The sequence below is a fragment of the Globicephala melas genome, chromosome 12 (genome assembly GCF_963455315.2).
Source record: "Globicephala melas chromosome 12, mGloMel1.2, whole genome shotgun sequence".
Lineage (NCBI taxonomy): Eukaryota > Metazoa > Chordata > Mammalia > Artiodactyla > Delphinidae > Globicephala > Globicephala melas.
The window spans coordinates 67417189-67442614 of record NC_083325.1 but is presented as its reverse complement, the minus strand read 5'-3'; the positions used below and the strand labels follow the sequence as shown (position 1 = coordinate 67442614).

Here is a 25426-nt window from a genome sequence, read left to right as displayed (position 1 = left end):
GGGTGGAGACGAATGATCTGAGTATCCCCCAGAAGAGCCCTGGACCTTCCCTGCCTTTTCCTCGTCCCTTCATCCTGGGTAGATATGCAGTGAAGGCTGTGCTAGAAACTGCTGGAAACTCACGAAACAAGTGAAACTGGCTTGCAGTGATTAAGAGCATGGGCTTTGGAATCAGACTGGGTCTGAATCACTGCTCAGCCACTGGCTAACAGTCTGATCATGGACTAATCTGGTTCCTCATCTGTAAGATGGGCATAATAGCATCACATAGGATTGCTGTGAGGATGAAATAAGTTAACGCATGAAGAGTGTTTGGAGCAGCTCCTGGCATATAGAAAATACTCAATAATGTTAGCTGTTACTATTATTATTGTTGTTGTTATTTTCATGGGGATGGTTTCCAGAATCAACATCAGCCAGTGTGGTAGGGAAAACAGCAAAAATGCCAGAGAGAGTGGGGTGCCCAAAAAGGAAAAGGATACTTACTGAGTACTGCCAAGCTCAGAGTGGCCAAAAGACTGGAAGAATCCTCCTTCTAACTGAACTCCCGTCCCTTCTAGCAACCGATTTCTGTAGCAAAGAGCTCCATGGGGGTGTTTTCAGGGCGGAGTGGTCATTCTGACAGCTGGTCAGAACAGCTTTTCAAGTGTGGCTGAAAAGCCTTCTGGGCTCCAGGCGCCTGCCTTCCTTACTGGGACCAGGCTGCCCTCAAGCTTGGAGTTGGTTCTAAAAACACATTAATGGCAAGCCCCGAAATGGTGGGAAAGTGCCCTAAGTCTACAATAATGGGCTGGATCCTGCAGGCTCCAAGCTCTAATCATGGCTCTGTTCCTGACATGCTGTGTGACCCTGAACAAATCAATTACCTTCTCTGTGCTTTCATTTCCCCAGTTGTAAATCAGGACATGGACTCCCTGACCTGTGTCTCAGCTGGGAAGTGGGTATCAAAAACTTTAAAAAGGCCAAAGCAAAGTCACACAGCTCAGAGGCACTGCTGGAAATAATACAGAGACAAATAACTAGAGAGACACACAGACAGGTCCCTGTCCAGGGCAACATGGGCAGGCCTAGCTTCCTCTTGGTCCACGTGTGTAGTGAGAGCTCCGAGAGGAAGCCAGGAGCAGAACAGTGCGGAACAAGCAAAGGGCTTTACCTGCAACTCTTTACTGAGCTTTATCTGACCAACCACTATTCCATGATTATTGGAAAACTTCATTGGAAAGTTTTGTATAAAAAAGACGATTTTCAAATTGAAAAATGGATTTCTTTATAGTTTCATTTAAAAGGGAATAAATAAAACCTTTCTTTCCCTAAGGGAAGATCTGTCCTCCAAATGACCTGGGGGACACTGTTACCTTCTTAAAAGCTATTTGGCAGGTCACAGCATCTTGGGGCCGGTGTATCTGAGGGGAGGGGCATTTGTTGGGTGTCCGAGCCCCACAGCACCCCAGGCTGCTGCATCCTTTCCCAACCACAACACCCTTGTTTCACTCCCTGCCCCTGTGTTGGATTTACAGCACTACAGGGACAGATGCCGTGTTACTTGTCCCTGCTCCAGTTTACTTTTTAGCTCATTATATATGTGTGCTAGAAGTGTCCGTGGTTTCCCTGGAAAAAACTTCTAGAGTGTTTACTCCTTGCCAGGGAGCAGCTGAGAACACTGTCTTCAAGTGGAGGGAGCAGTGTGCTGGGAGTCTAACTCTGCCCCTAACTACCAGTGCGACCTCAGCAAACGGCTTCCTCTAGGGAACCCAGGTTTCCCAACCCATTTATTCATTTTGATCAACAAAGAGTCAATGAGCACCTATGCTGTGCCAGAAATCGTTTGAGATCTTGGTATGGGGAAGAGTACCAGGCCCACTCTGTCCACAGTGAGGGAGAGAGACATGGAAGCCACCTCCATGAAATGTGACGGATGCACACACACTAGGAGAGCTAACATAAAAAGGCAGATAGGGCTTCCCTGGTGGCGCAGCGGTTGGGAGTCCGCTTGCTGATGCAGGGGACGCGGGTTCGCACCCCGGTCCGGGAAGATCCCACATGATCCCCCAAGATCCCACAAGATCCCCGGGAAAAGCTCTCTCACGGCTGGGCCCGTGAGCCATGGCCGCTGAGCCTGCACGTCCGGAGCCTGTGCTCCACAACGGGAGAGGCAACAGCAGTGAGAGGCCCGCGTACCGCAAAAAAAAAAAAAAAAAAAAAAAAGGCAGAAAAGAGTAAGTTTTGCTGAGGATATGGAGAAATGGGAATCCTTACACAATACTGGTGGGACTGTCAGATGGTATAGCCATTCTGGAAAGCAGCTTGGAAGTTCCTCCAAATGTTAAATATAGAGTCACCATCCGACCCAGCAATTCTACTCCTAGGTAGGAAATTTCATTTCCAAGAGAAATGAAAACATCTGTCTACACAAAAACTCATACATGAATGTTCACAGCAGCATTTTTCATAATAGCCAAAAGGTGGAAACAACCCAAATGCCCATCCGTTGATGAATGGATCAACAAAATGTGGTACAGCCCTACAATGAAATATTTTTTGGCGATAAAAAGGAATGAAGTACTGATATATTCTACAGCACGGATGGGCCTCAAAAACATTGCGCTGAGTGAAAGAAGTTAATCATAAAAGAACTCATATTATATGATTCCATTTATGTGAAATGCCCATCTGTAGAAACAGTAAGTAGATTAGTGGTTACTTAGGGCTAGGCAATGGGTGAGGGGATCGGTGGGGGGGAGGGATTGGAGGTACATGAGGAGAGATTGCGAGGGGTTTCTTTTTGGAGTGATAAAAATGTTCGAAAATTAGATTGTGGTGATGGTTGCTCAGTTGTGACTACACTAAATCGTACACTTTAAACGAGTGAATTGTATGGTATGTAAATTATATCTTTAAAAAGCTGTTAAAAAGTAATGAATGTTACGGTGCATGGATTCCAGGGGGCGGGTTCCAGAGGGAGAAGAACCAACTATACTTGTGGGAAATGGTCAGAAGAGGCTTCCCAGAAGGACTGACTCTTGAGGTGAGTCTGGAAGGAGCAGATATGACTTAAGATGGGAAAGGACATTCTGGGGAAGGGATAGGACACAAACAAAGCCAGGGAGGTGTGAGGGAGCTGAGAGGTGGTTTGATATGGCTGGAGCTGGGGTACATGGAAGGTTGCGGGGAGGAGGGAGGCAGGTGGGTCATGAAAGAAAGGCTTAAAATGTGACGGAGGTCCTGGCGTAGAGGGCTTCTCATGTCACGTTAGAGTTGGGCTTTAGTCTGCACTTTTTCTCTATACATGAGGCTGTTGAGAGCAAAACTTATAAGATCTTGCTTGGTTCTTAATTATATGCTGTTTCTAGACCATGGGTTTTAGCCCTGTCTTTTGAAGACTGTGTAACTTTTGAAAGTTGCCACCAGAAGGACACAAGTGGCCCTGGTCATAAGGGAGGTCATTCAAGCCTCTGATGGTGGGGGAAGGAGGGCATGTGGGCATGGGTGGGGCAGAGCGGGCAAAGCAGCCCCATCTACTCACTGCACAGCTGGCCCTCATCTTCTCCCTGGGCACAGTCCCGGTGGAAGTCGCAGGCCTGCCCCAGCTGGAGGACTGTTCCGTTCCAGCAAGTGAAGGAACTCTGCAAGGCCATCTTGGAGCCCGGGGATGTTCCTGGAGAGCACACAGAGACACATGACACTGGTCAGCTTGGGTGGCCCCATGGGAAGGCTGCGGGGAGAGCATCCCTCCCACGCCGTTCACATCTCAAGGTCTGAGACTACCCCATTTTAATCTGGCCGAAACCAGGGTCAACACCAGGAGGCTAAGAGGAAGTCAAAGCCCTAACCCCCCGGCCCCCTGGCTGTGATGTGAGTAGTAGAGTGGCCCGAGGTTTGAGCCATGTTCCACAACACTTTGGGGTCCTCCAACCCACGGCTTTAGTGTGCCAGGTGGACAGCTACAGGTGGAGTCTCATTTGCACACAGACAGCTTTCCCCTCAAGGTCAAATTTGGGGTACCAACAGGCATATCTGGTCCAGTATATCGTCCCCATGCTCTTGACCCCAGATTCCACCACTGGAGTGACTAAAACACACAGCACTTCCTGTTTTGAAATGAAAAGAACGCCGTCGTAAGAGCAGGGCTCTGGGCCCTGGATCGGCTCCTCCATGAATGGCTGTGTGATGCTGACCCTGTTCCTTCTCTTTCTGGCCCCCTGTCTCCCCATCTACAAAAGGAGGGGTTTTGATGGTATTTCCAAGGTCTTGTCCGATTCTGAAATTCTTAGATAAGTCATATTATCCAGTGGAGGAAGGGAGAGGGGGCAGTTTATAGCAAACATATTAGCAGATATTTGCTTTTGTATCAAGAATGATGAGTTATGGTAATTTATTAACCTGTGACCTCAGAGAGCCAAGCTTCAGCTGGCCTGGCCCAGCCTGCCTACTGAATGGGTCCCTTGCCTGGGGACCACCTAGCAAGGGCCTGGCTGGTGTTTCTGACTGTGCCTCCTGATACCCAGCCTCGGTTGGTATGGGATGGGGGAGCCTCTAGCCCCTGTGGAGATGAGAGGGCAGGGCCCACCTGGGTTGACCTCCTATCCCCACCCCCCAGGTCTGGCTGCCTTGCTCTCTGTCCTATTTCCTAGCTCTATCCCGATGGTAGCTAGTGCCTCAACAGTCCTCCCACCCCCATACTACCTACCTCAATGCTCAGCTGGGTGGTGGAGAGGATGAACCAGGACCCTCACCTGGCCAAGCCCCACAGCTTCTCTGGGCCTCACATGAGGGGCGGGCTTCTTTAATCCTGGCTGTGAAATTAGACTCTTCTTTACTAAATTTTATTTTAATAAAACCTTACAGCTGATTGTGATGTGGGACTCTCCAGGTTAGATGATCTTTAAAATTCCATGATTTTCTGGTTCCCAACAGCACTGAAACTAACATCAAGTCCAGCCTCTTTACTTCTAGAATCTCTCTGTATACCTCAGCCCACCTGGTTCTGTAAAGAAGCCAGGCAAGTCTTAATAGTGTCCATTTCCTAAGTGGGGAAATGGAGTCAGAGTGGTTAAGTGACTTGCCTAAGGTCACACAGCTGATAAGTGGGATTTAGACCCAGCTTGTCAGACTGCAAAGCTGGTCTCTCCATCTCATGGAAGGGGATGTTGGAGGTGGCCCTGGGCCCTCTTTCACAGGCTAGTCCAGATAAGGCTCAATGTGTCAGCTGATGGCGGATGGCTACCTGGCATTGTCAGACCAGCCTCCAGCCTGGCTGGGCGTTCTCAGTAGTTCCTGGGCATGGGAAACACAGGCCCTTCTTCCTTCAGGGAATCACATCCAAACCCTTTAACCTGTTCTTAAAGGTCCTTTGTGATGTGGGCCCAAATTTCCTTTCCCGTCTCACCTCTCTCTGTCTCTCCCCATGAACGCTGTGCTCTAGATGCATCTGGCATTGGTTCGTTGCAACCTGGCACTAGAACACACGTGTATGCTCCCATCTTCTCCACTAAGCTGCTTGAGTCTCTGTGTGTTCCCAGCCCTAGCCAGTGCCTGGCCCCTGGGAGGGTTCACAAAAACCCTGCACATTAGGTTATGCTTCTGTGGCTGGCTGAATAATGCTGTGTCCCCCCACCCTGCCCCAATACCCATATCCTAATCCCCCAAACCTGTGAATATGTTACTTTATGTGGTGAGAGAGACTACTGGTGAGATCAAGACAAGGATCATGAGGTGGGAGATTATCCTGCTTATCCAGGCGGGCCCAATATAATCACAGGGTTCTGATAGGAGGGTGACAAGAAGGTCAAAGTACGAAGTAGACCTGGTGATAGCAGCAAGAGTTTGGAGTAATGTGAGGAAGACGTCAACGTATTTAGGATAATAAGAAAAATTCTCCTTCACTTTTGCTTGGTGATTTCTAGTTTCCAAAGTATTTTTTCCTATGCCTTGTACATGATCACGAAATACAGTTAGGACCTTATGGCCCTCATTCCCAGCCCGACCGAAGAAAACATGAGCCACATAAAATGCCTGTCAAGCCTTCCTCAACTTGGAAACAAATGTAAGCTGTGTCCTGTTTTCTTCACACCTTATGATTAGGCCTTGTTTCTCATCGTGTGTTTTCACGAACACGTGCACGTTTCATATACCACTTACTTGTCATTCCCCAAAGAGCTTTTACTTTTACAGTTTCTTTTACTTTCCTTCACTTGAAAAATATATGCCTATTGTCTAAAGTTCAAAACCAGGGTAAAAATCAACAAAACAATGCCCAGAATCCCACTATCCAGAAGCCGTCATTTTTTACATCTCGGTAGATTTCTCTTTCGTGTTTTTTGGCCTGTGCTTTAAAGGTGTGTATGGTTGTGTCATATATGTATGTTGCTTAAATTAATTAAAATTATATCACAAGCTTTTCCAAGGGCTTAAAAAGTCCTCATAAGAATACTTTTTAATGGCTATAATACTACGTGATACATACCATAATTTATTTCAACATCAGTCAATGACTGCAGTGTTAGATTGTTTATAATAACACTTTGAAGAGTATCTTTGAGCATAAACTTTCACCCGCTTTTCAGATTATTTTCATAGGATAGATTCCCAGAAGTGGAATTACTGAATCAAAGGGTATAAACATTTTAAAGGCCCTTGACACATATTGCCAAATTGCTTTCTAGAAATTAATCCAATTTACACTCTCACCAGCTGTGTTCATACATGCATGTTCCTCTTACTACATCCTGGCCAACCCTGAATATTATCACTATTTTTAACTAAAAGTATCCCCCTGCTGTTTTATTTGTATTTCTGTGATTGCGAGGGTGAATATTTTTTTGCACGTGTTATTAGCTTTATTTTACTCTGATTTTTAGGGAATTGCCCCCTTCCTTTTGCCAGTTTATCTGTTAGGGTATTCACGTTTTCCTATTGAATTGTACGACATTATTAATAAGGATGTGAAACTATTTATTACATGCTTCACATTTTCCCCCAGTATTTTACGTGTATTTTCATTCTGTTTATAATGATATCTAGGAGTTTAAAATTTGTATGTAATCTAAACCTAACCATATTTTCCTTGGTGATTTCTTCTTCTTCTTTTGCACCTTAGAGAATTTGTTCCATGTGGGGTTGGTAGGTAACGTGTGGGTCGCCTTTCGTAGTCATTGGTTTGCTCTCTCATTGCTAAGGTTGCCCTCTCATCAGGGAACGTCTTCCACCAACTCCTCCTCTTTCAGCAATGGGGATACAGATCTCAGCCCCTCATCTGTGACATTTTCATGGACTCTCCCATTCTCTCCCCATCCATGGACTGTCCTTTCCCCTGGGATACCACAGCACAGTACTTCTTCTTGCATTTAACTTGGCAGACGTTCTGCTGATACGTTATAACCAGCTGTTTGCATGCCTGTCTTCCTCACCAAACTCTAAGTGACTTGAAGGAAGGGATCAAGTCTTATCTCCATGAATCTATAACAGTACCTTGTATAGAGGTCTCCCCACCCCAATATTTGGGACTTGAACTTATCCATTGAAGCTATCATCATGCCCATTTTATAGTTGAGAATACAAAGGCTCTGAGTGGTTACATGGACTGCTGGAGAGATTGGTGGAAACCCACATTTTCACATCTTGTTCTCTATCCTTTGTACCGTGTCTGCCTATGGGGTCCCCCCTCCCCAGGTGATGAGTGTCCTCAGGAGTGGTGATAATGGGTATGAAAGGGCAGGGAGTCAGTATCCCTGCCCTTTACTCCCAAACCTGGACAAAGAAGGGGTCCAGTCGTGGGAGGGGTGTGCCGCTTCCACTCTCTGGATGCCCCAGTGTTTATCCCCAGGACCTCTCTGTTGCACAGCCACAGCCCAGAGAAGTCAGCCCCTTAGGCCCTGCTTCTACCTGCCCCTCCCTACCTCCTCTCCCTGGCTGGAGACGTACAGCCTCCTCCATACCACAGGGAACTTTATGCTTGTGAGAGATTCAATTAGATGGATGCCTAGTACTCTGATCTCTTCTAGCAGCCCAAACTCAAAACTAATGAAGCACAACAAAAAAACAAGTGCTCTGTCTTCTCCAGTTCTTTTTTTTACGGGCCCCATAAATTCCAAGGAGGAAAGTACCCTTGGTGAATGGTTTTAATCAAGGGCCTGAGTTTCTGAAACAGCATCCTTTCTGTGGTTGTGAAATGATTGTTCTGGCTTGTGGAATAGGGTAACCTGAGGCCCTGGATGGTCACAACCTGCTCCAATGCAGCAAGGAAGGGGCAGAGCTTAGACAAGAAGATCCAGCACCCACTTTCTTCTGGCATATCCTGATGCCTTCCCACCACGAGTGCCTGTGATTCCTGGAAACCACTGAAACACCAAATGCCCTAATCACAGCAAGATTAGGGAGAGCTAAGATCAAGCCACTCTGGGGAGAACTCTTGCCTGGGGACCTTTTGTTAGCAAGGGTCTTCTGTACAGAAATTTATTTATTACCTTTGAAAAGGTAGCTCTTCCCAGAATAACAATATAAGTCACTGGGGGTAGTAAACTGTCACCACTCCTTACCTTTGTATAGCATTGTAAGAGCTTACAATGTGCTTTCCTAATCCTTCTCTCTTTGAACCTCATAAAAAACTGGTAGAATAGTTATTATTATTCCCATTTGATTAATCAGAAGACTGAGGACTCAAGAGATTAAATAATGGATAGAGAAATTCTTTCTAAGCAGTAAGGTGCTACAAAATGCAACCAATTGCTTGCTAGGTGCTTTGCCTGAGGTCTCACAGCTAGTAAACCACAGGGAAGGCCCAGAACCTGGTCAGATGATCCCGGGTGGGGTTCTTCTCCCATCACTTGGATTAGATCGTCTTCTGGAGCAGCACCCTGACGGCCCAGCAAGTCACTTTGGAAGTTGGAAATACTGTTGATGTTCAGGGCCCACCTGGACCAATGAAACCAGTATCTTTGGAGGACGGGCCCTTGGCACTGGTGGTTTTAAAAGCTCTGGGCATGCTTTTCATGAGCACAGGGTTGAGAACCACTTCCTTGGAGGCTGGCGGATTTGCCCCTGAGCACCTGTGTGTCTTAGGTGGGTCTTTTACCCCTTGGGTTCTCCACTGCCCCCTGGTACAATGAGGGGGGGTGGCCTCAAACCCGACCTCCAAGACCCCTTCCATCTTCGACATCCTGATTCTGCAGTTCTGAGCAATGGTTGTTGGGGGCTCTCTGTTTACAGGGTTGACCTGATACAGTGTGTGTCGTCTTTATTAATGCTGACCATTTAATGACTTCCTGGAGCCTGCTGCCAAGTCACTCACCCACCAAGCTTCCCCTGGTTTCCTCATGCTGGCTTTTCCTGTCTCAGTCATCTGTCATTTGCATCCTGGAACATCTCTCCTGAAACAGCATGACACTTGCTTGCCCATTTCTCTCCTCTGGGTGCAGTAGAAATCGGTTCAGATTTGCACCTGAGACACGTGTGGCCTGGGTGAGGTTACATGAACCTCTATTTGACACCATGGGTGACTCACTGGGTTCACTCGCTGGGAGTGATTCCTTCTCCCTAATTGCGCATTCAAAACAGAAACCCACACATACTCCCCTCCTTCAATCATGTCTTGGAGATTTGATGCTACAAAATCTACACAACTCTCTTAACTCAATTTTTTTTAAACAAATGTCAAGTTTTAGGGCACTTAATTAATTTTTAATTATGGTGATTTATGTAGCATTAAAAAAAGGCGCATTTGTATCAGCTTTCAGGCCATCTCCCACCTGCTTGCTCTTGCCTAACTAATGACACACATTAAAGGGGGAAAAATTGAGTGCTGCATCAGTGAGAAGGGGGTCTTGCTCTTAATTAAAGAGAAGGGGAGATGACGTGTGGGAGGAGGCTGACTTCCACAGCATGGGGAGGTCAGGAGTGGGGCTGGCTGGAGCCCAGAGGCTGGGCCAGGCTCCCAGTGGAAACTTACTGCTTCGCGGGACGAGGAGAATCAGGTGCTCAAGGGTAAAGAAGCCCAGAGACGTGAAAATGGATGGTGACATGATGAGGACGTAGCCACAGTGCTCACAGGCTAACAGCCGCCGCCTCTGCGCGGACGTTAATGGGGATGTTGGAAGGTCTGAGAACTGTGTAAATTAAGCCTGGCAGAGACCAGTCCTGCTGAGGGCTTTGGCCTCATAAATTGTAGTGTGGACAACCTCATTAAAGAACTGGCATCTTGGGTTCCTACTTAAAATATAAATCAGTGAGGAGAGGGCCCGGCTACAGAGGGCCCAGCGGGCTGGGTGAGGAAGTGCTGTGCTGGAAGTCTGGAGAGCTGGTTCGAGGCCTCGCCTTTTGCCACGAGGCCTCTGGGGCTGTGAGCAGGTCACTCCTCTGGGCCTCAGTTGCCTTGTTTGTAGACTCTCCGCAGCCAGCCACTCACACTGACCATGGGCTTAGGCTACTGCCTTGATGGTGCGTCTGTAGACCCTCTGCATCCGTCACATGGAGCTTGGAAATCAGGCTGCTTCCGGGGCCCCACTGCAGACCTACAGGGTCAGAACATCTCGGGGGGACTCTGGATCCAGCATGTTCCACAAGCTCCCTGGGTGAAAACTGGGTGCACCACAACCTGAGGACTTCTAGTGTTAGGGAAATGAATGGATCTTCAGTTCCTTCTCCCCTTGGAAGAATCCCAAGCCTTCCAGCACCACCCTCTCCCTCACTGTGACAATTCCTTCCTTGGTCCAGAGCTGTCAGAGCTCCTTTCATGCCTAGATTCCATTTCTGTTATGACTCCAGCAGGCCCAAGGCACCACTTCGTTAGTTTGTGTTGAAGAGACCCCTAAGGTACAGAGAAACTAATACCAGCTTCCAGTCTTCTCTTCTGCTAGCTAGTGGTGTGAACCCTGACACAGCTCACAGGCTTCTCTCTTCTGCAAGTTGGAGAGGCTATCTAATTTACAGGATTTCTGTGAGGATCAAATGACATTGGGTACATAAAACAGTATGTGGGGTTCTTATGAGCTAATTTTAGAGAGTGTCCCAAGGAGTTTGGGAGAATTGGCCATGGAAGTTGGGTGGGAAGTGGTCAGTGGAGGCGTTGGACAGGCCAAATTTGGGGAACAGAGAGCACCTTTGGGGATCCCTCACATCACACAGTAGAGGCGACGATCTACAGGGCCAGACCTTTTCAGCAAAGCAGTGGCAGAAACAAACGCAGTGGTAATTTGCAACATAAATAATAGCTATGAAGAGTAATTGCAATGATGAATTTTCAAGATTATTTGTCTCTGGAGTCACCCCTACCACCAGTTAGCTTTCTGAGCCCAGCTCCTTTCGGGTCTGAATCCAAACCTTTGCTGGTTTCCTCGGGATTCAGTCCAAATTGAGGCTTAGCACACCCGGAACAGCCCACTTTCCCAGATCACCGTGTTCCTTTGCATCTTCAGCTCAAGACCATGACTTGCGGTGTTTTGAACATGCAGCCACGGCTTCAGCCTTTTTGTAAGCCGATTGGGTGGGCTAGAATCATCTTCTCCATCTGAGCAACTCCTCCTAACTCAGGTGTAACCTTCCCCAGCTGCTTGTTCTTCTCTCTTGAAGGAAGACATGTGCCTCCCTCTGGGGCGCTCTGGCAATCGCTATACACCTGTAACTGTGAACTCGTCTCTCGCATTGGGCAATTATGTCTGCATTGCTAGCTTCTCCCACTAAATTCTAAATTCTTTGAGGCAGGGGGTCTCTCGTACTTATTTTATCTCCTGGAGAGTGCCTGGCACATGGCAAGCGCTAATGAATGCATGTTGAAGTACAAGATAGATCACCAGGTTTAAGCAGAAGAACAGGGTGAGGTAGGATTTCCTTGCATTCTGGAAACTGCTAATTCCTTTAGGTTATACTGCAGCAATTCCACACACACATCCCCCCGCAGCCAAATCCCATTCAAGCTTACAGTTATTGAATGACTATGTTCAGAGCTTCTACTAAGAGCCTGGGGTTAGAATAGTGAACAGAGGGTGACATGGGTGACCTAGTTTGATAGGTGGGCCATGGGAGCCCTCTCTGGGGAGGAGATATTTGAGCTGATACTGAAAAATAAGAGAAGTCAGCCGTGTGAAAAGGCTGTGGAGGAGTAGGGAGTGCATTGCTGGCGGTGAGAAATGACGCTAATGATCTAGGAACAGAGCAAAGGCCAGTGTGGCTCAAAAAGTCACAAAGGGTTGGGTCATGAAGGGTCACTGGGGAGGAAGGCCGAGGCCTAGTTGGGCAGGATCTTGCAGGCTGTGAGGAGGGGTGTGAATTTTGCTTAAGGGGTTTAGGCAAGAGACTGAAAATAATGTCATTGATTTTTTTTTTTGCGGTACGCAAGCCTCTCACTGTTGTGGCCTCTCCCGTTGCAGAGCACAGGCTCTGGACGCACAGGCTCAGCGGCCATGGCTCACGGGCCCAGCCGCTCCGTGGCATGTGGGATCTTCGCTGACCGGGGAACGAACCCGTGTCCCCTGCATCGGCAGGCGGACTCTCAACCACTGCACCACCAGGGAAGCCCTGTCACTGATTTTTAAAGAGGTCATTCTGAGCGATTTAGGGAGAATGGATTAGAGAGGGCAATAGAAGTGGGAAAACAAGCTCATAGACCATTGTAAGTGACCAAGCAGGTGATGGAGGCAACCTGCCTGAGCCTGCTGGTGGTGGAGCTGGTGAGAAGTGAGTGATGTGAGCTTCGTGTTGGAGGTGACCCTGACAGGACAGGCTGATGGCCTGGAGGTGAGGCTGAGGGAGAGGGGACATCAAGGATGGTGCTAGGGTGAAAGCATGGTTGCCAGCTGACATGACAGAGTTGGTTTCAAAATCCCAGTCCCTCAGGATTGGTCTTCATATAAACTTATGAAGAACCACAAGGATTCCTACAGGCCATCAGTAGGAAAGCAGTATGTGTTTCATTTCTGCGGTTGAGCTCTCCTAAAAAATTAAAAATTTTCTCTCTGTAGCCTCAACACCCCTTGATTTTGTTGCATGGTCCTTTTCCCAAGGTTTCTCTATGTGACATTCATCTTCACGGCTTTGCTGAAAAGGCAAAGCAATAATTTTACTTTTAATGTTTATAAATGACCTCCGTGCACATTTACCATTAAGCTCCCTAAAAGGCGACGACATTTAACCATTCTGCACCACAGCTCCCCTTACACCGTCATTTTCTCCTCGTTTGTTCAGTCAACAATGAACAATTCCAGTTGCACCTTGGAGAATTAATACTAATCACAAACAAATTACATCTACAACTGAGACCACTGGAGGGACTACGCAGATTACACAGTGGAGAAGGCTGCTTGGGATGGAGAGCGAGGGGGAGTAGGGATCATTCAGACTGGAGGAGTAGAGACAGGAACGCTGATTAGGGGGAGTGGTCCCATGAGGCACCTCCACAGAAGGGAGTCGGGGAGATTCGACTTCTTGAAGACAGATGGGAGGTCATCTTGCCTCCATTCCATCCATGGAAGCCATGGTGGAAGGAACGGCTGCTTGATGAAGAGACAAGATAGCCATTGGGTGCTGATACAGATATCAGTCACGATGGGAATAACTACCACCCTCACCATTCGCGGAGTGCTTATCATCTTCTAGGGACCGTGTTAAAGGCTTTCTACGCATCATTTTATTTAGACCTACAGCAACTCTATGAAGTAGTTATTATCTCCAATTTACTGAGAAGGAAACTGGGACCCAAGGTCATAGAGACAGATTTTATGTCTACCTGACTCTGAAGCCCATGACCTTAATCAATATGCTAGACCTACCAGGTGGAAAAGGCCATGTTAGTAGCCCCAGAAATAAACGAGAGGGAGGCTGGCGGACTGCAAGCAAGTGGAGTGACAGAGAGAAGATGAGCTGGAGACAGAGGCCCCATAGTCTTGGGAATGTGGAGGGGTGGAGGGTGAGGCTGGCTCAGGCTCTGGACTGGCTTCTGGCCCCTCAAGTGCTGGTCAAATGTTTTTAGGGGAGCGATGTACCAGGTAGGTGCTAAGACACGGTCCAGGCATAGGGGAATAAGATAGGACTTGAATATCAGAACTCATAGTTTATCCCCTGGACTGGACAAAAATCTCATCTTTATCAGAGGCTTTTGGGGTCAAAGGAGATAGCTATGGAAAAGTACTCTGTAAACCAGTGAGTGTAGCAAATGATTAAGATTTTATTTTTATTATTAACTACCTGACATTCCCATAGGATCTCACCGAAGCCACAACAGGCTCACTTCTCACCTCCTTTGTCTTTACTGAAATGTCACCTTCTCAGTGAGGCTTTCCCTGGTGACCTGATCTAAAGTCTCTCCCCTGACTCCACCCTAGACATTTCCTGTCTCCCTTCCCTGCTGTATTATTTCTCCTTGCTACTTACAGTTGGGCAAATATACAATGTCCTTATTCGTTTTGTTGGTAGTCTTTCTCCTCCACTAGCATTAAGAGGATAGATGGAGAGCTTAGTCTGTGTTTTCACTGCTGAATTCCCAGTTCCTAGAACAGTGCCTGGCATATAGTGGGCTCTGAATAAAAGTTTGTTAAAAGAATAGGTTATAGGGCTTCCCTGGTGGCGCAGTGGTTGAGAGTCCGCCTGCCGATGCAGGGGACATGGGTTCGTGCCCCAGTCCGGGAAGATCCCACATGCCGCGGAGCGGCTGGGCCCGTGAGCCATGGCCACTGACCCTGTGCGTCCGGAGCCTGTGCTCCGCAACGGGAGAGGCCACAGCAGTGAGAGGCCTGCGTACTGCAAAAAAAAAAAAAAAAAAGAATAGGTTATATACACTCTTCAGTAAATAACTTTGGGCAGTGGTTTCAGAAGCAGGACTTATGTTTTACTCACAATTTAGAACTTGTATTTTTGAGAAAAGGCATTTCACTGAGGAGGACTTCATGTAGTCCCAACCCCCATGGCTCCATGTGTACATAGCTGGGATTCCTCTATATAAAAACCAATCACGTAAGAGGCTCACTGCAGTGATTGTGGCCTGCTCTGTCTAAAGACCTCACTCAGTGCTGCCAACCCAGTTCAGGACGATGGCTGCACACTCACACGTACAGTGAAGCACTAACTGGGGAAGGTGGGCTGTTGAGGAAGCTGCAGCAGGCATGGGCTGCTGGGACCTTGCCACACGGGGTGGGAGGAAAGATGTGATGGCCGGTTCACAGTAGGTAGCGAGAGGCTGAGACACTGTCAGAAAGTACTTTCCATTCCAGGCTCAAAACTAAGAGGGAGGCTGGGACCAGGCCCCAAGCTATGAATGTTCAGTGTTCCAGTCAGAGTCAAGATGAAGCAAAGTTTTCCTTGGAGGAAATGTGAAGAGCTTCTGTGTTATTCATTTAGATAGGCAAAGAAATCTGGACAGGGGGTAGAGTCTCCTATGAAATGATCAAGGTCACTTGCTTTGTCTAGGAGTCAAGAATCTCTCTACATTTTTTGGTTTTTAGTTCTCTTCTAAGACTCTCATGTTGGGGTCTGACCTTCTCAGAACCACAAAATTGGGAGAAATCTAATGAAGAAGGAAAGCTGGATGACAGGCAGGGAAGAAGGTTAAAATAATAATAATAAGAAGAAATAATATTCAATGGGTACCTACTGTATACCAGCCATTTTTTGTGTGTATTATCTTTCACTTGATTCTTTGAATGGACATAACTGAAATACATAAGAAGATGCGTGATTTAGAATGGTTACCATAAAAATGTGGAAAATAGCAAGTGTTGGCAGGATGTGGAGAAGAAATTGGAGCCTTGTACACTGTTGGTAGGAATGTAAAATGTGCAGTCAATGTGAAAAACCGTATGGTGGTTCCTCAAAAAGTTAAACATATAATTACCATGGGATTCAGGTATTCACTTCTGGGTATATATCCAAAATAACTGAAAGCAAGGTATATTCATGTTCATAGCAGCATTATTCACAATAGCCAAAAGATGAAAGCAACCCAAATGTCCATCAACAGATGAATGGATAAATAAAATGTGGTATATACAAGCAATAGAATATTATTCAACCTGAAAAAGGAAGGCAATTCTGACACATGCTTCAACACGGATGAACCCTAAGGACATTATGCTCAGTGACACAAGCCAGCCACAAAAAGATAAATACTGTGTGGTGCCACTTACACGAGGCACCTAGAGTAGCCAAATTCATAGAAATTCAACTTCCACAAATAGTGGAGTGCTGGTTTCCAGGGAGTGGGGAGAGGGGAGAATGGGGAATTGTTGTTTCATAGGTACAGAGTTTCAGTTTTGCAAGATGAAAAAGTTCTGGTAATTGGTTGCATAACATGAATATTTTTAACACTACTGAACTGTACACTTAAAAAGGGTTTCATGTTATATGTATTTTACCACAATTTATAAAAACCCAAGAAGATGATTATGCTGGCTTTCTTAAGTATGATTATCAGCCTATTGATTTATGCTGGCCTTGAAAATAAGCCCTAATTAAGATGGCAGGGCAAGAAGACATCAATATGGCCTAATGAGAAAAGCCCATTGCGGTGGCTCTCCGAGAAGTTCAGGTTCTTCTTCTTCTTTCCTCTTCTTTTAAATCCCCCTTCTGTTTGGCTTCCAGTGGAATATGCTGATGTGTGAGGCACTGGATGCAGCAAGAACACACTGGCCTGGCGGTGAGGAGGCCTCAGATCTGCCCTGACACTGCCACGCACCAGCCGAGTGATGTTGGACCAGGCCTGTGCCCTCTTGGCCTCTGTCTGCTTATCTGTGAAGTGATGGGGTTGGACCAGATGAGCTGTAAGGGGCTCCCTCCCCACTGCCGTGGGTCAAAGACTCAGCCAACCACAGGGAATAGTGGAGAAGAGTTCCATTTGTAGGAGGAGGGTGCCAGGTGGGCTGGGGGGAGTAATGGTGATAAATGTGAATGGCAATTTGGAAAGCCTATGGGGAGGCTCCCAGCTCAGCTAGAGTCCTCTCAGCCTCTACTCTTGCTATTAAATAAATGTAGGGCACATCACGCTGAGGGCTGCTTCAGGCCCAGCAGATCCCCAGGCACACAGGGCTCCATTTCCACTTCTATTAGTATTTCCTGAACACCCAGGGGGGTTCCTGCCTGGTACTCTATGCTTGAGAGTAAAGTGCTACTGAACAGAGTTTACAATTTCTTTTAGAGAAAATAGGTGAGAAAAGAGGCAAGATTTGATGGAACAGATATTTGAGGACACCTACAGGACTGTTCATGCCCACAGGTCTTAGGCAGACCTACAAAGTCTCAGGGGCACAGACACGTGTCCTCTCTCAGTTCAGGGAGGGTCCAGAGAGGAGAGCGGTTCTGCTAGGGAACTTCTGGGAGTATGAGGACGACCCATTTTAGATGGACCTGATGGAAAGTTTTTTAATTGTGTTGCTGTCCCAAATCTCCACTGGTCTTTGTAATCTGCCAGACTGTGCAGAGGCTAAGCAAAGAGGATTGGTTTTGGAGGCAGATGGACCAAATCTGAATTCTGACTTCACCACTTGGTCTTGTACAAAGTACTCAATTGCCTTGAGCTTCAACATCCATCTTGCAGGGTTGTTTTAAGGTTTAGATATATTACAGATGAACCTCAGTGCCCGGTACATAATAGGTGTTCAATAAATGGTAGATGATGAAGAAGACATAGTCTACCCTCTTGAGGCCATCCTGTATGTTGGGGCAAATATGTGGACAAATAGTTTTCATCATGGTAATCATCATCTGGTAAGTGTTAAAAAAGGTAACAGAGGTGTACTGTGACAGTTTTAAAACTGATCTATACATTCATTAATAATCCTCTCGAGAGGGTTATTGGGAGGTGGAGATCTCTGTCTCCTTCTCTTGAATCCAGGACTGCTTGGACTAACTGCATATGGTAGAAGCCACCATGTGACTTTTGAGACTAGAGCACTTGTTCATGGATATATTTGGCCCTGGAGCCTGGAGCTTCTATGTAAGAAGACTGACTCCTCCAAGGCTACCATGCTGGAGAGGTCATGTGTAGGCACCCAGGGGACAGTCCCAGCTGAGCCCAGCCTCCCTGCCATCTTTGCCAATGCAGCAGACATGCAGAAAAGCCATCCTGGACCCTGCCCATCAGTCGGTCTGCCAGCTGAACACCACTGTGTGACCTCTATCAGTGCCACGTGGTACCAAAAAAATTACCTAGCTGAGGCCTGCCTGAATTCTTGTCCCACAAAACTGTGAGACAGAATAGTTGTTTTAAGCAGCTGCACTCTGGAGTATTTGCTACTCAGAAATAAGAAACTGGAACGTATGAATGACAGGCACACAGAGGAGAGGTGTCTGATTATGGGGTAAAGGAAGACTCTAGAAAAGAGGCAACACTTGAGTTGTGCTCAGAGAATGGGCAGGAGTTCACCAAATAAGGAGAAAGGACAAGGGAGCCCCAGGAAGAGGACAGCATGCTCAGGGAACAGCAGGTTGTCTGGGTGACCCCAAGTATGAGCTGGGGGGTTGGGGCAAGCTGGAAAAAGAAGCTGGAAGCAATTCGTGAAAAGCCAACATGCGTTATCTTATTCAGACCACATAGCATCTACACGAAGTTGTTGTCATTGTCTACATTTTACTGAGAAGGAAACTGGGATCCAATGATTTGCAGAGTCCTTTGCAAGGTCACAGAGGATTGGCAGAGCCAGAATTCTAACAGGCCCGCCTGACTCTGAAGTCTATGCTCTTAACCAATGTGGTAGACCCACCAGGGTGGAAAAGGCCATTTTAGAATCTCAGGAATAGACAAGAGGGAATGCAAGCCCACAGATGACAAAGAATATCTAAAATACTTTCAGAAGGGACAGGACCAGAGCAGGACACAGGACTAGGACCATGTCCTAGAGGGTGTGGAGAAAGGTGTGGGGTAGGGTGGAGCTGGGGGACAGAGATGCCGGTGGCCAGAGGGCCATCGCAGGAATCTAGGCAGATCTAGGCCAGGATAGGACTGTGGGGTGGAGAGAAGGGGGCTGGTGAGAACTCTTTCAAAAATAGAGTCGTCAGGATAGGACTATGGCATGATGGAGGAAGACGTACAAGACGGCACTGAGGCTTAAGCCTCGGGCACTCGTGGACCTTTATCTGCAAAGGCAGATGAGAGAAGTAGGCTACTGCTGGCTGGGATGGTGCCGAGGGGCAGTGAGCTGGACCACCCACACCCCTTCTTCTTGCGGGGCCTCCCAGGGCGGCTGCCGTGGTGTTAGGGCCCAGGGACAGGGTTACATCAGGGAGCTCGGGGAGTGCCAGGAGGACTCCGACTGTGGCTCAGGGTAGCACGTGCAGGATGGTCCGGAGGTGAGGGAGCATTCTGGGAAGGCACGGCTCTAGAAGGAGCTGGCACAGGGGTCTTGTGTGTGGACACACCCACAGGCTGCAGAAGGGTGAGGTGTGGGCAGAGAGCCTTGGGATCCAGCTGGTCCCGGTCGGTCCCTGTTAACTTGGCTTCCCCATCACAAGCTCCTGTCTGCTGCGCTCCCCCAGCTTGTCACGAGGCGTGGTCCTTGAAGCTCCGAGAGCGGAGGGCTCCACAGCCCCTCCCTACCCTGTAGTCACTGCAATGGTTTACGGGTCATGGACTCTTAGTGAAGCCAAGACTGGCCTGAAGATGTAGGGGTGCCTTCTCCCCTCTCCTCCTCTGCTCCAGGGGTCTATTTCTTCCTCCTCACCACCCGTACCGCGTGCCAGCAGCGTGTGGAGCCCGGCCCTGGCATGGCCGTGTCATGGTGTCTGGGGAGGGGCGGGCAGATGCGTCGCGGCTTTGGCCTTGCTCCCTGTGATGGAGGTCGCACAGGGCTTCTCCCCATGGGTCCCAGCCTTCCCAGCCACAGCCCCCGCCGCCTGCCTCTGAGCACAGTGAGTGGAGGGACTGAAGGCTCTGCAAGTAGCAGACCACATTCAAGCCCAGCTCAGCCGCTTAATATTTGTGGGACCCTGGATGTGTCCAACCTCTCTGAGCCTCAGCTTCCTCTTCTTGAAAATGAGAAAAATGTCTTTTTCTTTTGCAAGGTAATTGTAAGGGTTAAGCAGCATTTAGGAGAGCAGTCAGAGAGAGGCTGGCCCATAACACTTCCCTCTCCAGTCTTCACACCTGGGATTCCACCTTACCGATGAGGAGAATGGACAGGCAGCTCTGCTCTGAGCTTGGACTGGCAGTCACTGGCCCGCCTTGTCAGCTGAGCAGTTCTGGGTGGACGAGGCCCCCCTTGCTGCTTGGCACACACCTGCCTCTTGGTGGACGATGGCAGGCCCTGGCTTCAGAGGGGGCTGCTCTGTGCCGCATTCCCCTCGCAGCTCTTGGTGGAAGTGCTCAGCACCGCCGAGGGGAGAGGGCAGGCGCCAGGTGGGAGGAGGATGCTGGCTCAGACCCCAGGTTTGGGCAGCTCTGCAGTCTGATCCTGGCATTCGGAGCAGCAGCAGAGCCACTTCCGGACCTCCTTGCAGCATCGCCAGCGTGCTGGCAGGGCAGCCTCTTTGCCTATTGCAGACCCCGGGCCAAGGACCAGCACCAGCAGTGCTGACGACTGGGACTCATCCAAGTTATCGACGGGGCCAGATCTGCTGGTTTGGGATGTCTTATGTCTAAAGTAGGCTCCAGCAAAGAAAAGACTCTCAGGAAGATGCTTGAGCACAGACATCTTTGAGCTAAGCAGTCTACTTCCTGCTACGGTCATGTCAAACTTCGAAGGCCTCCCGCCAATGGAAGGTAGAAGTGGGGGAGGGGATGGGAAGGGGTAGGTGTGGTGGGGTGGAACTTGCAGCACATTTAAATTGTACCAAGACTCTGGTGCTGGAGACCTCTGTGTGCATAACTCTGAGTTTAAGTTTCAGAAAGGAAATGAAGGTGAGGACCACAAGTCAGAACTTCTTATAAAGTACACTCTACTGAAAGCAAAGTTACTCTCTTCAGGGGGAATAAACAAGCTCAAGTCCTTGAAGATAACAGATGAAAAACTCAACTGTTTCTAGGTTGTTCGGAAAAGGATTTGAGGTTACCTGCAATTACATGTAATAAGAGATATAAATAAATAAATCAGGGTGATCTAAGGGTAATATTTTAGTACAAATGTGCCATAGAATTTCTACATGATAACTAAAATTTGGCTAAAGTACATTTCTGTGCTTCCTAGTAGCCAAAGCAAAAAAGGAAACAGGATCCATTATAAGGTTCAAAGTGTTCTTAGGAGAATGCTTTTTCTGACATTGAGCTCTAAGAGAAACGGTTTCCCAGGTCCTCATCAGTGTTACAGTTAACACCTTCACCTGCATCTGTAAAGCCAATACAACAGCAAGTTCATTTAGCCATTTTTTATAGTGCTATCTCTGAAGCACATAAGTCAACTGAGGGTTAGATCTTAGAAAGTTGGGCTGCATTAAATTAGCAAAGATTTTTAAATAATATTCATTACTAGCAAGGATGTAGTGGGTTACGGACTTCTACATACTGCTGGTGAGAATATGAACTGATAGAACTTTTCTAGAAATGTTTGGAAATTGGTTACAAGAAGCTTTACAATTTTGCTCAGACTCTAAAACCCCAAAGTTCCCCTTCTAGGAAACATCCTTGAGGAAATAGAGAGTTATACAGATAATTTAGACCCAAAGACATTCATAGCAGATTATAATAACATAAAAGTAAAAACAAAGAAGGAAGAAATCCAATGACAGGGGAATGGTAATTACAGTTGGCACAGCTGTGTCACACAAAGAGATGTTTCTAAACACTTTTACTAACATGAGAACATTTTCATGGTAAATTAACTTAAAAAAAAAAAAAAAGACAAACCCTCCTGTTTCTAAGAATGCTGAGACAGCATGGCAAAACCCATGAGAAAAAAACAGAGAAAAACTAGAAGGAATATATCAAATTGTCAGCCAAAGTTACCTCTGAGCTGGAGGATTTTGAATGCTTTGAGTTTTCTTTATTCTACCTTTTCTGAATTTATGTGATCTATAATGGGCATATATAACTTTTATAATCAGAAAAAAGGAAGTAAAGTTACCCTAAAAGAAGCACGAGAGACTCAATCCTCCCCCTCTTCCTAGACCAAGGCTTACATTCTAAGGAGACCAATTCGTCCTGCGTTTCTATTCGTGAAACCCTTCGAACACTTTCACTTCCATTATCTCATTAGTTTTTCACAGTCACTCCAGGAGGCAGGCAGAGCAGGGATTCCATACATTTTTAGAGAGGAAAACATCATGCTTAGCAAGGTACCATCTGAATGGAGTCTCTGCTTTATTTTCAGGAATCCATATCTCAACCACACCCCTGACCCACACCCGAGAACCTCCTGCTGGTACAGCGAGCCCTGTGGTAGGTAGGGATGGGGAGACGGACCTTACCCACGCTGGACCACCAAGCTGTTGGCCCTTCTCAGGGCTACTGCATCCCCGAGATGTCCATAGTGCTCTGGCAAGGCTTCTAAGTCAAGGTTTAGACCCACACTTCTGACAGAGGCACAAATTGCTACTTTGCACTGCTGATCTCGACATCTGATTTCCTTTGACAGCTAAGTAAACAAATCAACTAAACTCTGATACATTTTCTGTTCTGTCTTATGTCAGATTGAATGTGTTCCAGGCCCAACACAGTGCAGAGGAGTTTGGACTTACTGGCTCAGGGATAAACTGTCAACTATTCACTGCATCCATTTCACTCACTGAACTAGGAAGCAATTCCTGCGTCCATCTGTCAGTCTCTCAACTGGGAGGAGATGAATGAATCGGAGGCAGCTGACCTGGCCAGGCAGTCCCTAAGAGCTGGTCATTCACTCTGCAACACGCTTCCATTACAATCAGTGGGATAATTCCACTCCTAATTTCTGCCCTGATGGTCAGACTTGGTCTACGCCTGCTCCACTGACCTCACTTGTCTCTCTTGTAGAGCAGTGACTCAGAATAATAAAGGCCTTCATTTGCACAGCACTCTTCATTTTTTGAAGCTCAATAACATAAATTATTTCATTTGATCTTGACTATAATTCTACGACATATTATTGTCCACCTCCGTTTTACAGATGAGAAAGCTGGTTCAAGGTCAGATGGGTTGTAAGGGGTAGAGCAAGACTAGAGTCATGATCTCCTGGTTGCCAGTCCAATACACCTTCTAGAACATCCTAGAGCCTTCTAAGAGTGAGATCTCTTACCCTGCCTGAACAAAAGGGCCCTGACCATTCCTCGGAAGCTCTGGTACTCTGCCTCTGCTGGAATCTGATTTTCCAGGTGGGCTGCTGCACTGGTAGAGGGCACACTGACCAGGCAGCATGACTACTAGCCAGCCAGCTGGTGTCCCCTCCCTTTTTCATATTTAAAATTTTAAAAAATAGTGGTAAAATACACATAAAATGTACCATCTTAACCATTTTTAAGTGTACAGTTCGGTGGCATTATGTACATTCACATTGCTGTGTCACCATCGCCACCATCCACCTCCAGAACTCTTTTTGTCTTGCGAAACTGAAATTCTGTATCCATTAAACACTGACTCCCCATTGCCCCCTCCCTAAGCCTCTGGAAACTGCTCTTCTACTTTCTGTCTTGACGAATTTGACTACTCTGTGTACTCCACATAAGTGGAATCACAATTGTCCTTTTGTGACTGACTTATTTCACATAGCATAATGTCCTCAGGGTTCATCCATGTTGTAGCCTGTGTCAGAATTTCATTCCTTTTTAAGGTATTCAGCCTCATTATTCAAATAATTCCTTGTATGCATATACAATTTGTTTATCTACTGATGGACACAGATTGTTTCTACATTTTCGGCTGTTATGAATAATGCTGCTATGAACACTGGTGTATGAATACCTGTTCAAGTCCTGACTGTTCTTTTATACAATGGCAGAATAAGCATGTAGCCTACATTTGCTGAATCATCCTCACAATAATTTTCAGGAGCTGAGACATCTTCCCTTCTTTTTTTCTGTCAACTTTACTGACGAATATTTTATGCATAATAAGCCACATTCATTTGAAGTGTACAAATTGAAGTATGACAGTGATATACACCCGTGACGCCATTACCATAATTAAAATAGAGTATCTCTCCATCACCCCCCAAGAAATTCCTCATGCTCCTTTTCAGTCCATCCTTTCCCTCTAGCCCTGGGTCCCGGTACTGGTCTGCATTTCGTCACGCTAGATTCGGTTGCATTTTAGATAAATGGAATCATGTGGTACGGAGTCTTTCTCCTTCTCCATTCTTGATAATGCCACCCACTGAGTTCAGAGCCTAGACCCTGGAGGGTGGCGGGGGGGCACGCAATGGGGAGGCTTCTGTTTGGGGTTAGTGTCTACACGTGGAGGGACACATGACAAGCTTCTGAGAAGCTACTCCAATCAGCCAGTGGCCAACACCAACTCCAAGTATTGGTGTGGCCAGACCATTCCATTATTTCACTTTGCAAGCCATTATGCAACTAATTTGGAATCTGTTATACTCAAATTTTAGGAAATTTGAGTAAAATCCTATATCCTTACCTCAAAGTATCGAGTTCCCAGAGGGGCTGGGGAGAAGAGAAAGTGACCCTATGTGATAAGGTACTTTGTATATGATAGCTCACTTGATTCTCACAGCAACCCTGCAACATATGTTTTGCTCTCTCCCTAATCCAGATGGTAAAGAATTTTCAGGGGTCTAGTAACTTGCCAAAGACCACTCAATTGTTTAGTTTTCGAGTCATTTTTCAGGCTCCGAAACCTAAGCCCCTCCCCTTGCCCCCTGCCTCTTCATGGGTGGAGAGGTCCCTGATGATGCAGACAGGGCATGGCAATGGGTTCTCTGCCACAGTCAGTGCCAACATCTTTGGTAGCAATTCCTGCTTGCCTCAGGCCAGTCTCAAGCTTCCCCTGACCTGCATCGTGAGTCAGATCCACATCCTTGCAGGCACTGACCTCGGCAAACCCCAAGCCTCCCGGGACTGCTGCCCGCCAGCTACAGGGCTGCAGCTTGGCGCTGAACTCTGTGTTCCTTCAATCCAGGCTCTGCTGATAACACTCTGGTGAACCCAGGGCAGATTCTCCCCAATCAAAACAGCTGCAGAGCAGCCTCTACATGCCATGTGGGACTGCAGAGATAAATGACACAGCATGGCCTTTGGCCCTGAGGTTCCCAAGTCAGATAAGACAATGTTGCTGGGGGATGCCAGGCTAAACAGAGAGTGTGCCTACTTGCTTCTGATCACATCCTGGTTATTAATTAACCTGGGGCTACCTGTCAGAGCAGATGTCCCTGCTTAACAATGAGAGGTGGGAGCAGTTCCATTAACACTTGGAAGAAATACCAAACAAGACCACTAAAGCTAATCATTTGGTTTGGTTGGGGTGGGGTGGGTGGGGAAGGAGTGACACGGCGATGCTCTGAGCTGCTGGGGTCTGCCTGCAGCTAAGACCTTGGCGCCTTTCTTAGAAGGCAGAGAGGAGATTTAGGTCCACATTCCGGGCTCCTAAGCAAAAGAA

At 47.2% G+C, this 25426-nt stretch overlaps 1 protein-coding gene across 1 annotated transcript in view; it reads right to left on the bottom strand.

The window, feature by feature from the left end:
* The window catches only part of LOC115854330 (ALK tyrosine kinase receptor-like), a 608779-nt gene that overhangs the window by 4962 nt on the left and 578391 nt on the right, over window positions 1-25426 (bottom strand). The window contains exon 6 of the mRNA XM_060309236.1: window positions 3524-3655. Within this exon, the coding sequence (XP_060165219.1) occupies window positions 3524-3655 (132 nt within the window). The remainder of the gene's footprint in view (window positions 1-3523; window positions 3656-25426) is intronic.